General features: G+C 42.4%; 1 protein-coding gene across 1 annotated transcript in view; it reads left to right on the top strand.

Moving 5' to 3' along the window:
- The window catches only part of GRID2 (glutamate ionotropic receptor delta type subunit 2), a 2,095,611-nt gene that overhangs the window by 1,258,226 nt on the left and 821,880 nt on the right, over positions 1–15,505 (top strand). The window contains exon 8 of the mRNA XM_073590055.1: positions 13,711–13,830. Within this exon, the coding sequence (XP_073446156.1) occupies positions 13,711–13,830 (120 nt within the window). The remainder of the gene's footprint in view (positions 1–13,710; positions 13,831–15,505) is intronic.

Here is a 15,505-nt window from a genome sequence, read left to right as displayed (position 1 = left end):
TTCCAAGCAATCTGTAGCATCGCTTAGAGAACTGATTGGCAGGTTGGTCACACTCGTCAAACATAGTGTTTGATGAGTGTGACCAACTTTTTACTATTGAGACTGCCTTTGCAGCATCAGTAGTAAAAAGATCTAATGTTAAAAATAATTAAAAAAATGAAAAATCGGGTTATGTTCACCTTCCGATGTCCCGCTCAGTGTCCCCAGGCCTCTGCGATGCTACGGCAGGTCCCGTTCCCAGTGATGCATTGCGGCAATGACCTTTGATGATGTTGCGGTCTTGCGAGACCGCTTCAGCATCTCGAGAGGTGACGTCAGCAAAGGTCATCACAAAGCATTATTGGGAACGGGAGCTGCCGCGTGTATCGCTGAAGACTGGGGACGCTGCGCAGGACGTCGAAAGGTGAATATAACCCGATTTTTTTATTTAAATACTATTTTTTACATGGATATGGCACCCAGAGCCCGGAGGACAGTGTCCTGTCCTCCGGAATGTGGGTACCATCCACAAATGTTCTGATTACTTTTCGCTTGGTGGGCACAGCCACATGCGAAAAGTAGGCAGAACAATGCATTTCTATGTGGGCAGAATTGCCGCGATTCCACAAATTAATGAGCATGCTGCAGATTTTTCCAAGATTGGATTCCACCGCGGGAAAGATAACAGTATTAGCACAGCATTGTGGAATCCCATAGGATTGCATGGTATGCTTTTTTTTGCATTTTCGCAGCAAAATCGCACAGTAAAAACCGCCGCGAAAACGCGAAAAAACCTGAACGTGTGAACGCAGATTAATACTGCAAGATGAATGATGTAAAAAATAAATTTAACCAATTCTTGAACTGCTGTTGACTTGTTCATTTTTGCCTCTCAAAGATCTCATTAAGGCTCACATCTAGCCGGTGCTCTAGGTGAATGTTTACAGCAGGGTGTCACTTTAAATCTCTGAAATAAGTGATTTGGACAGAACCTCCATTGGAAAATTTCCAATAAGGAGGCAGGTGGTGACACTGTGGACTCTGTCCTATGATTAGGCATGCAGAAAAGTACAGTCAGACACAATTTTGTGCACCTATGAAAAGAAAGACTTCTCTGAAAAGAGGCCAGACAGAGTCCAGAGTATGTTACTCTGCTGCTCATTATAGAGAATGGATCCCACAGGGGTTTCATCCAAATCAGGTCATTCAAATATCTGGATGGAAACTTCAATGCAAGTGCTCAGCATAGAGCATATGGAGGTAAGATTGTCTCTACACATTTATATAAATTCACAGAGTGAATTTATTTCCAAAATGGCATCACTTGAGGGGAATTCTACTCTTTTAGCACTTACGGGCTCTGCATATGGAATTCACAAACTTTTTCATGTTAGTTTGTTCTCCAAGAGTCAACTAGCGCTCCTTCACTCTGGAGTTTCGCTGTGTGGCTAATCAGTACTATACAGTCACATTGTATGTTATTGGCTCGTTCAGCTGAAATTGTGTGACAAATTTTGTTGTCAGTTTTACTCATGTAAAAATGTATGATTCAGAGCAGAAAACTTTTTTTAGTAAAAATGTAATACTTTTTTCTGTGGTGTCAATATGATCATTGCACCCTTAGATGAATTCATTGTGAGGTGTAGTTTGCAAAATGAGGTCAATTATGGGGCTCTGATGTTATGGTACATGAGGGATTCTACCATTGTGACAAACCATTCCAGCAAAAAAGTAAATTTAAATATTCTCCTCCTTCCCTTCTGAGCGCTTCACTGTGCCTCAAAAGTAATTTTCAACCAAATATGGAATATTGGCATATTCACGAGTAATTGCATGACCTACTTTCTCCTATCTTCCTTTTTGAAAATTAATAACTTGGGGACAAAGCAGTATTTTAATAGAAAAAATGGTAATTTTCCACTGACCTATCCCAATCTTATACAATTCTGTGAATCACTTGGGGGTAAAAATGCTCACTATACCCCTAGATGAATTCTTCAAGAAGTGTAGCTTACAAAAAAGGTTCACTTGTAGGTGTGTAGGTAATGCAGGAATAATGTAATATATGAGCCAAAACACTTAGTGTGAAGCAGAGCACACTGCATAAACATGGAAGGGATCACATGTACAATATGGTATAGGCATCATAGGAGTGATCAGTGCAGTATAGAAGGGAAGGCATGTATTACCTGAGTGGTGATTAGAGATGAGTGAATTTGTTCGGATTTGGTTCCGGAATATGATCGTCATCGAATGTTGTTTTTGCAATATTCGTCGAACACAGCCGAACGTCTTTAGAATCAATGGGAGTTGAAATTACCGAATATGTACGGAACTGATCATTAAACATACATTCGGCATGACTAGTGTTTGAATAAGGCTCGAATATGTCAAGAAACAATTTGAGGACAAAAACTGAACACATTCACTCATCTCTAGTGGTGAATGGTATGTGTGCGGCACGTGCCCATCTAAGTCTTGATATCATTACTCTTGACCACATATTCGGATTTTTCTGTTTTGGTTCTATTGTAATAATCTGAATGGTCTGCCATTCCCTTTGCATGCACATATTGTTAGGGTTGGTGAATTTGATTAAAATTAAAATAAATTAAGAAGTGCAATCGCAATCTGGCGTCCACCGTGCAGAGATGTGAAATTGCTGCTAGTGTGATCAATGGCAGTGCACAGAGTGAGCAAATGCTCATACATACAAAGTTAATGCCACTCATTGTGAACAAAATGCAGAGTTCCAGGCTCTGTTACTCCACAGAGAGGAAGAGTACAAATGAGTACTAAGTGCTAAGTCCTGTTTTCCATCACAGGGTAAAGCATGTGGACAGAACCCATTCTGCAACACGATAATGAAATAGGCGCTGAGTATGGAGCCTTAACTATGGGTTGGACATGCTCTGCAAACTACAGATGCTATGCCAAGCGCCTAATTGCCGCCACTGATTTTAGCTGCCTACCTAAGTTCAGTCCCAAGCCATCTATACTCTGCAGCACCTGCAGTGGCCGAAGCTGAATGGGAGACCGCAGAGGTAGACAATAGTGATGAGCGAGTATACTCGTTGCTCGGGTTTTCCCAAGCATGCTCGGGTGTGCTCTGAGTATTTTGGCATGCTAGGAGATTTAGTTTTCATCACCTTATCTGCATGATTTGTGACTGCTAGACAGCTTGAATACATGTGTGGAATGCCTGTTTGTTAGGGAATTCCCACATGTATTCAGCCTGTCTACAAGTCGCAACTCATGCAGATAAGACAACGAAAACTAAATCTCCGAGCATGCTAAAATACTTGGAGGACACCCGAGCATGCTCAGGAAAACCCGAGCAATGAGTTTACTTGCTCATCACTAGTAGACTAGTAGACAAGGCCTGGGATTTACTCCATGCAGCGGGAGAATCCCGGTGCCTAAAATTACCCCCCAATAGCATCCCCCGGCGATGCTTGACATGCTCCTAAGCCGCAGTAAGCAGATGGGCATGAATGTGCTTTATAGGCTCTGAGGTCCTACCCTTAGGCCCATGACCCTACCAGTCCACCAAAAAAAAGCTTTGCCGTGTACCACCTTGGACCCAACAGTGGCATTGACCAGGTCAGGGTCGCTGGTGCATCGCTAAATGGTCGCTGGTGAGCTGCCAAACAGGCAGATCTCACTAGCGATGCAGCAACGGTCGGCAGTCATCACTTACCTGTCACACGCAGCGAGGGTGACATTTTCTGCCCGCTTCCATGGAGTCGCTCGTCGGTGCCAGCAGGAAGCCAATGACCAGAAATGGACCAGGTCAATATCCAGCGGGTCGGAGGTAAGTGTCACATGTAGCGAGATCGCTACCGATATCGCTGTTGCATCACAAAATCGGTGACACTTTATCGATATCGCTAGTGATCTCGCTATGTGTGAAGGGGACTTTATAAGGTGTCAATGATGTGTTGGAAGGCTGAGGCAATAGACTACAAGGTTCATCTGTTCAATGATCTTGAAAGGATCTAGGTAGCGGGGAGCAAATTTAGTGGACTCTATACGCAGCTTGATGCTACGAGCTGACAGCCACACTAAATCGCCAAGAGCAAAGACCAGAGCAGGATGATGATGCGCATTGGCAGAGACCCTCATTCTCTCCTTAGAAATATTGATGGCATCCTGCGTGCGGTCCCAAATATCACAAGCCTCCACTACCCAGTCCACCACCCTAGGGTCAGAAGACAATAAAGGAAGGGCACGAGAACCCACAGATGCTGACCACAGTTTAGGAGAAACAGCATCTGCCCCATGGAGTTTGAAACGGTATTTTTCAGAGCAAACTCTGCCCAAGACAGCAAGGATGCCCAGGAGTCATGCCAGGCAGACACAAAATGCCATAAATATGTGACCAGGGTCTGATTGGTCCTCTCCACCAGCCCATTTGTCTCAGGATGGTACACAGATGAGAGATTGAGCTCTATGCTGAACAGCCGACAAAGCTCTTGTTAGGAGTCTGATTTCTTCCTCTCCTATGATGAAATCTAGACCCTTGCATTCTGCAGTCTCCTGCGTTTCATCTGCTGTAGAGGAGATTGCAGAGGAGAGTGCCTTGCGGCAACTCTCTCCAGAGGCTAAGTACTCTGTTCCCTCCACTGAGCATGCTCATGGGACGAGCTCCCATTGGAGTTCGGGAGTCACGTGCTCAGGTCCTGTGTCTAATCCTATTGGCTCCTCCGGGAGCCTCGGAGATTTCCGGAAGGTCCCGTTTAAGATAAAAAGTGCGCATGGCTGTTCCGCCATGCGCTAGTATTTCATACTTGCTGCTGTATGTAAGGTGATGGATGCTTTGACTGGTGACTGACTTATTAAGAAACCCCTTCCCTCTGATAATACGATTGTGTGAGTGTTTGGGTTCAGCCAGTAGCAGCACTAGCGCCACCGCGCATGTGCTCCATTTATCTCAGCAGCTAGCGTCCTGCAACGCGCTCGCGATATAGTGGTGCCATATCTGCGGCATACTTTACTCCGCACTGCGTTTGCAGTTCTGCCGGGGGTCCGCAGTTGCGACGTCTCGCACATTATTTTTACGGTAGGTCTAGACGGAGTAATCCAGATGTCTAATGCTACTCCTGTGACTAAGGATACCGTGACTGTATCGCTGGGGTTTGTGACCTTGAACAGACACAGCGTTTTCTGTGTACTTAATGCCTGCAGCTCTGTGAAAATAGCAGAGCTTGCTCGGGTGCACAGTGGTGCAGTTTAACCCTGTGCACAATACCGCCATAGTGCTCTGCCTCTTCTAGCAGCGGTTTTTCCATCCGCCGCATGGTGGACCCCAAGTGGCAAGGCACTTTATTTGTATTTTTTATTTAGTGTCTTCCACCACTCCTAACAGCTCTCAGGAGAACCAAGACATGAACTGAGAACCCCGGTCACTGACAGTCTTGTCAGGCATACCATGTAGGTGGAAAATATGCTTAATGAATAGTACCACCAAGACCCTTGCAGATGGTATGCGAGGAAGGGGGGCCAGATGCACCTTTTTGGAAAAATGGTCGGTGACTACCCAAATTACCCTGTTGCTATGGGACTCAGGCAAGTACACAACAAAGTCCATCCCAACCATCTCCAAGGGCCTATCTGCCACTGGCATTGATGAAGCATGCCCATGGATCTCAGCCTGGAAGGCTGATTCCTGGCACACGAGACACAAGCTTGAATGTGGTCCCTCACATCATGCGCCATCCGAGGCCACCAATAAGACCTCACCAAAAGCTCAGTGGTCCTCTTGATGCCGAAATGCCTTCCCAAATTGGAAGTGTGTGCCCAAGAGAGGACCTCCGGCTGCAGATTAGATTTGCCTGGAGGCACCTGCTCTAGAGACACAAGAGCCACCATTCAAAGACTCTCCAAATGGACTATTAGCTGTGGCTTGTCCCCTCCTCGGACGAGACTACAGAACGGGACAGGGCATCGGCATGTAAATTCTTCTCCCCAGATAGAAAATGGATGGTGAAATTAAACCAGGAGAAGAATACGGACCACCTGGCCAGGCGAGAATTCAGCCATTGAGCCATCTGCAAGTAGAGCAGATATTTGTGGTCCGTGAAAACTTGAAGGAATGCCGAGCTCCCTCTAGGAGGTGTCTCCACTCTGAGAAAGCCAACTTTATGGCCAGTCCCCAATAGAATAATTCCTCTCCGCCGGTGAGAAGGTCTTAGAAAAAAAGAAACAAGGAACAGCACGAGCCTGAGCAAGACGCTGAGACCAACATCTATGCTCAGCAGCACCTGCAGTGGATGAAGCTGAATGGGAGACCGCACAGGCAGACAAGGCTTGGTATCTACCCCATGCAGCAGGAGAATCCCAGTGCCTAACACATATATGTCATTATCACCAATGCTGTATCTATATAAGACTAGATTATATATACAGTCATAAAGTTTGGGCACCCCTATTAATGTTAACCTTTTTTCTTTATAACAATTTTGGTTTTTGCAACAGCTATTTCAGTTTCATATATCTAATAACTGATGGACTCAGTTATATTTCTGGATTCAAATGAGGTTTATTGTACTAACAGAAAATGTGCAATCTGCATTTTAACAAAATTTGACCGGTGCAAAAGTATGGGCACCTCAACATAAAAGTGACATTAATATTTCGTAGATCCTCCTTTTGCAAAAATAACAGCCTCTAGTCGCTTCCTGTAGCTATTAATGAGTTCCTGGATCCTGGATGAAGGTATTTGTGACCATTCCTGTTTGCAAAGCAATTCCAGTTCAGTTAAGTTTGATGGTCGCCGAGCATGGACAGCCCGCTTCAAATCATTCCACAGATGTTCAATGATATTCAGGTCAGGGGACTGGGATGGCCATTCCAGAACATTGTAATTGTTCCTCTGCATGAATGCCTGAGTAGATTTGGAGCGGTGTTTTGGATCATTGTCTTGCTGAAATATCCATCCCCTGCGTAACTTCAACTTCGTCACTGATTCTTGCACATTATTGTCAAGAATCTGCTGATACTGAGTTGAATCCATGTGACCCTCAACTTTAACAAGATTCCCGGTGCCGGCATTGGCCACACAGCCCCAAAGCATGATGGAACCTCCACCAAATTTTACTGTGGGTAGCAAGTGTTTTTCTTGGAATGCTGTGTTTAGCCTCCATGCATAACGCCTTTTTGCATGACCAAACAACTCAATCTTTGTTTCATCAGTCCACAGGACCTTCTTCCAAAATGTAATTGGCTTGTCCAAATGTGCTTTTGCATACCTCAGGCGACTCTGTTTGTGGCGTGCTTGCAGAAACGGCTTCCCTTGCATCACTCTCCCATACAGGTTCTCCTTGTGCAAAGTGTGCTGTATTGTTGACCGATGCACAGTGACACCATCTGCAGCAAGATGATGCTGCAGGTCTTTGGAGGTGGTCTGTGGATTGTCCTTGACTGTTCTCACCATTCTTCTTCTCTGCCTTTCTGATATTTTTCTTGGCCTGCCACTTCTGGGCTTAACAAGAACTGTACCTGTGTTCTTCCATTTCCTTACTATGTTCCTCACAGTGGAAACTGACAGGTTAAATCTCTGAGACAACTTTTTGTATCCTTCCCCTGAAAAGCTATGTTGAATAATCTTTGTTTTCAGATCATTTGAGAGTTGTTTTGAGGAGCCCATGATGCCACTCTTCATAGGAGAATCAAATAGGAGAACTACTTGCAAGTGGCCACCTTAAATACCATTTCTCATGATTTGATACACCTAAAAATGAAGTTCAAAGCTCAATGAGGTTACAAAACCAATTTAGTGCTTCAGGAAGTCAGTAAAAAGTAGTTAGGAGTGTTCAAATCAAGAAAATGATAAGGGTGCCTATACTTTTGCACCGGTCAAATTTTGTTTAAATGCAGATTGCACATTTTCTGTTAGTACAATAAACCTCATTTGAATCCATAAATATAACTGAGTCCATCAGTTATTAGATATATGAAACTGAAATAGCTGTTGCAAAAACCAAAATTGTTATAAAGAAAAAAGGTCAACATTAATAGGGGTGCCCAAACTTTAACATATGACTGTATGCATTGCTTTGGTTCAGTGTGTTTCTGTTTTTCAAACATGACATGGCATCTGTTACCAATTCCAACCAATTTTGCACTGAAAAAGTTGCAGGATAATTCTTCCTTTCCAAGCCCTGCCTAGTAACAAAACAGTACATTTCTACCATATATGGGGTATCAGTGTACTCAGGATAAACTGCACAATAAATAATTTGGATGCTTTTCTCCTGTTACCCTTTTGAAAATGCAAAATTTAAGGTTAAGCAATATTTTTGTGGGGAAAAACTTACATTTTCATTGCTTTAATTCTGGTGAAAATCCTAAAAGCTTAATAAACTTCTTGAATGTAGTTTTAAGCATTTGTAGAGGTCTAGTTTTTAAAATGATGTTACTTTTGGGTTTTTCTGTTACATAGGGCCCTCAAAGTCACTAAGGGATGTGTTCCCTAAAAAGATTGGTTTTGTAAATTTTGTTGGAAAAACTAGAAGTTTCTGTTAAAATTTTAACCTTCTAACTTTGCAGCAAAAAATGATGCTTAAAAAATGGTGCTGATGTTAAGATATGTGCTAAATGTTATTTATTATCTATTTTGTGTTCTATAAGTATCTGGTTTAAGAGCATAAAAATTCAAAGTTTAAAAATGTCAAAATTTACACTTTTTCAATATTTTCATAAATAAACACAAATCATATGGACCTAAAAATACCAACAGTATGTAGTACAATATGTCACAAAAAATAATCTCAGGATCACAGGGATATGTTGAAACTTTATAAATCTCACTTTTAAAGAGGTTATCCAGTACTGGACATATGCATCAATGTGGTGTCATACTCTGGGAACAGTGGCACCGATATCCCTGGCTGTCACTGTGGAAGTGAGCATCCATTATTTTGATTTTAATTAAGGCCTGAATAGAGATGGTTGAATGTATTTGATTGTAGCAGAATTATACTCAAATTTTACAAAATCCTTATTCTGCAGAATTACTATTTTTTGCAATTTGCGTGGCATAAATCCAGTAAAATGGCAGCTAAATCATGCAGGTCTGGCAAAACGTTAAACAAAAAGTACTCACATCACTTCTCACCTCTCTGGACACCCCCATTGCTCATTGTGCACCGTCCAGTCCTCGGCACCTCATTTTACCGCCACCACATGCTGAAACTTCAGGGTGTTCCTGTGCATGTGCATTATAAGATCTCAATATTAATACATCACAATGTGCACCATAAATTTAGGAAGTTCCAGCTTTGCATAATGAGGCCATATGTTTTAGGCACCAAGGTCCAAACAGCAGACATCCAGAGGGGAAAGATGTGAGGTGAGATTTAGATTTTTCTTCTATCTATTATGCTCTGAGGTCTGGGGAGACTCCTTTATGTGGACTGGTGGGTAATCACTTTCCCTCAGATGCACTTTAGCAATCATTTACCCTGCCTCCATGTATGTCATTACATTTGTGGAATGGTCCCTCTCTTAAACCTAAAACCTCAAACTGCAATTTGGAATATTACTGTAAAAAATATATGACTTTGTAGCAGAAATGAGCATACTTGCTTGAGATTAATTGAATTTTCTAAAACTTGGATTGTCCCGGATCTGATTTTTTTATTATTTGCTTCTTTCAAATTCAGCAAAATGGAAGCTGAATAAGCATAATTTTGCTGAATTGTAAGGGGCAAGAAAAATAGGAATACTCATCTGCTTGTTGAACTGGTTCTGGTGCTCTGTGTGTCTTTGCTGGCTCTTCCCTAATCTTTACTACAGTAGGCATTCCAGTGCTATGTCATGGTGTCTGTTAGAAAACCCAGATCATAATAAGGAACTAGAGATCGACAGAGAATTAGCTTTGAATTAAGTTTCCTAAAATATCCACATCTCTGAGAATTTAAATACTTTGCGACTTGATTCAAGAGCTCCACAGAAAAAACTCCAAGCACCATTTCACACAATGTTTAAGCATCATGTAGAAGGATAAAGATGTTTTTTTACAATCGCATGGGACTCCACATAATGCCATGCAGTTATGACATCACATGGTCAAGTACAGACAATTAGAGGAATTCTCAGACGTTGCATAAAAGACGGCAGGGAATTCAGCTTTCATTTTCGCTTGATTTTAAACTAGTGTGAAGATAGTTGAACTCAGGATAGGGGGATAATCATTAAGTCATTTTTAAAGTACTAGTCAGTGATATATTGAACAACTGCAATATGATGAGAATAGCAGTTTGAGATAGAGAATTTCAATCAATAAAGAGCGAGTGATACGGTAGTAGCAGCAGTGCTACTGTAATTGATTATTGAAATGGTCTATTTGCTCTGCTGTATTCATAATCAAATGATATACACACCCTTTCCCCATTATCACAGCAGTACAGTAGCTTGGATTGTAAAATCTTACCTGTGATTCAGTATGAACAAATTTCCTATACAGTGGGGAAAAAAAGTATTTAGTCAGTCAGCAATAGTGCAAGTTCCACCACTTAAAAAGATGTGAGGCGTCTGTAATTTACATCATAGGTAGACCTCAACTATGGGAGACAAACTGAGAAAAAAAAATCCAGAAAATCACATTGTCTGTTTTTTTTTTCATTTTATTTGCATATTATGGTGAAAAATAAGTATTTGGTCAGAAACAAGCAATCAAGATTTCTGGCTCTCACAGACCTGTAACTTCTTCTTTAAGAGTCTCCTCTTTCCTCCACTCATTACCTGTAGTAATGGCACCTGTTTAAACTTGTTATCAGTGTAAAAAGACACCTGTGCACACCCTCAAACAGTCTGACTCCAAACTCCACTATGGTGAAGACCAAAGAGCTGTCAAAGGACACCAGAAACAAAATTGTAGCCCTGCACCAGGCTGGGAAGACTGAATCTGCAATAGCCAACCAGCTTGGAGTGAAGAAATCAACTGTGGGAGCAATAATTAGAAAATGGAAGACATACAAGACCACTGATAATCTCCCTCGATCTGGTGCTCCACGCAAAATCCCACCCCGTGGGGTCAGAATGATCACAAGAATGGTGAGCAAAAATCCCAGAACCACGTGGGGGGACCTAGTGAATGAACTGCAGAGAGCTGGGACCAATGTAACAAGGCCTACCATAAGTAACACACTACGCCACCATGGACTCAGATCCTGCAGTGCCAGACGTGTCCCACTGCTTAAGCCTGTACATGTCCGGGCCCGTCTGAAGTTTGCTAGAGAGCATTTGGATGATCCAGAGGAGTTTTGGGAGAATGTCCTATGGTCTGATGAAACCAAACTGGAACTGTTTGGTAGAAACACAACTTGTCGTGTTTGGAGGAAAAAGAATACTAAGTTGCATCCATCAAACACCATACCTACTGTAAAGCATGGTGGTGGAAACATCATGCTTTTGGGGCTGTTTCTCTGCAAAGGGGCCAGGACGACTGATCCGGGTACATGAAAGAATGAATGGGGCCATGTATCGTGAGATTTTGAGTGCAAACCTCCTTCCATCAGCAAGGGCATTGAAGATGAAACGTGGCTGGGTCTTTCAACATGACAATGATCCAAAGCACACCGCCAGGGCAACGAAGGAGTGGCTTTGTAAGAAGCATTTCAAGGTCCTGGAGTGGCCTAGCCAGTCTCCAGATCTCAACCCTATAGAAAACCTTTGGAGGGAGTTGAAAGTCCGTGTTGCCAAACGAAAAGCCAAAAACATCACTGCTCTAGAGGAGATCTGCATGGAGGAATGGGCCAACATACCAACAACAGTGTGTGGCAACCTTGTGAAGACTTACAGAAAACGTTTGACCTCTGTCATTGCCAACAAAGGATATATCATAAAGTATTGAGATGAAATTTTGTTTCTGACCAAATACTTATTTTCCACCATAATATGCAAATAAAATGAAAAAAAACAGACAAAGTGATTTTCTGGATTTTTTTTTCTCAGTTTGTCTCCCATAGTTGAGGTCTACCTATGATGTAAATTACAGACGCCTCTCGTCTTTATAAGTGGTGGAACTTGCACTATTGCTGACTGACTAAATCCTTTTTTTCCCACTGTAAATTGATTTTTTACTACAAATTTGACGAACCTCGCAGCAATTTTGAATTTCATATAATCCTCACTAAAAAGAACATTTAATTTTCATGGAATATCTTCAATTTGAATTATGTTTCCTGGCCACATTTATCTAAACTGCCGAATTCAAATTGGAACAGACTCATTCAGCACTAGAGATTAGCGGATCTCTTTGCGCAACCCCAAGTCATGGTACTGGTGAGTGCTCTTTGGTCTGGGCTGGAGCGGCATGAATTTCTTGGACTTCAGGCTTCTTTGGTGTAGCATTTGATTCACCAGGCTCATGTGATGTCATTGGTGCACAGAAACACAGAAAATAAACCTTGAATCCCAGGAGGTCAAGTAATTTGCACAGCTCCCAACTACTGCCAGAGAGCACTGACCTAGACTGCAGGTTGTATGAAACAATCCACTGAATCTCTACTCCTCAATCACCTTATGTGATGGGTGAAGAAATGTAATGACTACATTTGCCTAATTACTGTTTTCATATACAAAACTCACGATAAATGACTTATTGTTAGAATCAAACAAACATTAAAATTACACACGGCAGATAATTGCCTAGTCTAAAAGGGAACCTGTTACCAGGAAAAATGCTATTAACTTGCAGATATAGAGTTAATCTGCAGGTTAATAACCCACACGTAGCCGAATGCTGCTTGGAGAAAATGAGTTTATTTCCCTCAGCAGCGTTCAGATTTACTGAATACAGAGTGGCAGATGTAACTATGCCACTGGCCCTGACTGACACTGGCTCAGCATTGGAGATGGCTGTGAGGGCTGGTAGGGGGGCGGTTACAGCCACCACTCTGTAATCTCAGAGCAGTGACTGAACCCATTGCTGTGACTGAAACTCGAACTCGGTCTAGGAGAATAAAGGGCCCGTTACACTAAGTGATATCGCTAGCAAAATCGCTATAACGTCACTAGTTTTGTGACGCAGCAGCAATATTGCTAGCGATATCGCTATGTGTGATACTTACCTCCGACCGGCTCCCCTGCTGATTATCGCTGACTGCGCGAGAACGTCCTGGGCCATTTCTCGTCGGCCACTTCCTGCTAGGCTGCCTGCTGTGGCAACGAGCGACGCGTGGATGTGAGAGGGAGGACGTCAGGATCGCCTCGTCTGACAGGTAAGTAGCGACCCCTGACCCCTGCGATGTCGCTGGTGAGATCTGCCTGTGTGGCAGCTCACTAGTGACCACTTAGCGATGCACCAGCGATCCTGACTGCGTCATATCTTGGTTAGGATCGCTGGTGCATCGCTAAGTGTAACGGTACCCTAAAGTTAGAATTCTTCCAGCAACATTTGCCTAAGTGGCACCGGAACGCTTTTAACTTGCAGATTGACCCCATATCTGCAGGTTTTATGGTAACATGATCCCTTTATGTAATGCAAGATTGGCTGTATAGGCTTTTACTGTTCCTTCTGGCTAGACGTAAAATAAAAAAAAGGTGGTAGAAAAATAAATTACTTGGTAAGAACTTCATCTTTTTCTAAAACACTTAACGAAGAGAAGCATCTATACTTTTGTAAGCACATACCTGAAATAAGCAAAATGTTTATATACTGTGTACTATATACAGTACATTTTTTTATTTGCTCACTGAAATCTTGTTTTTATTTTTTTGTTTTAGGGTGCAGTAAATGGACTTACAGGGACTTTGGAATTTGATGATGTTGGTGACAATCCAAATATTCACTTTGAAATTCTTGGAACAAATTATGGGGAGGAACTTGGCAGAAGTGCCCGCAAGGTAGGATGCCCAAGAAAAATGTTGTAGAGCACATTACAAACTAAATTAATATCTATACATTGCTGTGCAAAAGTGAAGACATTCTAATTTTTTCAAAAGATCTTAATTTATTCAGTATTGAGTAGAAGTATAAGCACCCTGAGCAGAAATCCACGCACTTACAGTACATGTCTTGATAAACTGTAAATGGGCTTCCTTGGGGAGCCCATCATGGGAAGTGCGCATCAGAGCTATGGCACATACGATTTCTCATATCCCTTCTCTCCAACATGAGTAAGTATCACACTCATTGCACTACGAGTGGCACTTTATATCCAAGATGAAGCCGATGCACACTTGCTAATCTACACATCATCTCTCAATGTGGAACTGCTTGTATGTTTGGTTGGCATTTGCAGCATGTCTTTTTGAGATGCATACACTGATTTATTTTGTGCTCTGTGCTATTACATAGTTGATGTGAGAGTTTTTTTGTGATGACTCGTGGTGCCTGGATCTTCTCCCTTTTCTACTCATCCTGCATTTGTCTTGTGGGTAATTTATACCATTATTATGTATGTGAGTGAGTTTTCTAATAAAAATTCTTTATAGATTATTGATGTCTCATCTTATCATCTCACTTTATTCTTTGAGGGTATATTGCTCCATTTTTTTGTAGGATAATAATATGATAGGGAGCTCTTTAAATTGTTGAACAGTAGGTTCCGGCCTTGGAATGGTGTGCATCTGAAATGTCAGTACTTGTTAATTAACTTTTCATTCTTGGTATATGACATTTCAATACTGAGGGAGGAGCTGCTAACAGTTGATCTGTTGGGGTGATAGTTGTTATACATCTATAGATCTGATATTGATGACCTATCCTTAAGGCCCCGTCACACTAAGCGACTTACCAGCGATACCGACACCGATATCAAGGTGTCAGGATCTCTAGTAAGTCGCTATGTGATCGCTGGTGAGCTGTCACACAGACAGCTTCACCAGCGATCAGCACAGCGATGCCGAGCGCCCGGCATCGCTTGCCATCCCTGTAAAAAATAGAATTAAAATAAAAAATATTGTTGTTCTCACCTTCCGACTTCCCGCGCAGCCATCCTGCCTCTCTCCACGCTCCCGGTCCCAGTAATCCTTTGCGAGAATGACCGTGAGATGTCACAGTCTCGAGGGATAACAAAGTCTCGCGGTCATTCGTGCAAAGGATCACTGGGACCGGAGCGTGGAGAGAGGCCGGATGGCTGCGCGGGACATTGGAAGGTGAGAATCACTATATTTTTTATTTTTTTCATTATTTTTTACACCTGATCGCTGGTCTCCCGCCTGTCACATACAGCAATGCGTGCTGGCCAGCGGGAGACCAGCGACCAAAGAAATGTCCAGAGATTTCTTCCAGCGATCAGCGATACCGGCAGGGGGGCCGCTCGCTGATCGCTGTCACACACAGAGATCTCGCTGGTGAGATCGCTGTTACGTCACAAAAGTTGTGACTCAGCAGCGATCTCGCTACCGAGATCGCTTAGTGTGACGGGACCTTTAGGAAGTCTTGGACAATCCCTTTTGATTTTTATTTACCTGCATTCACTTCCACTTCCTTTTGTCCACAAATTAATCATATTCATACTGTACAGTAGATAAGACAAAAAGTAAAGATTACATACTTAAAAAATATGTACAGTAT

This window comes from Dendrobates tinctorius, unplaced genomic scaffold (assembly GCF_039654945.1).
Source record: "Dendrobates tinctorius isolate UK_male_01 unplaced genomic scaffold, ASM3965494v1 ptg000011l, whole genome shotgun sequence".
NCBI lineage: Eukaryota > Metazoa > Chordata > Amphibia > Anura > Dendrobatidae > Dendrobates > Dendrobates tinctorius.
Note: the sequence above shows the minus strand (reverse complement) of the source record. Positions and strands in the feature narration are given on the sequence as shown.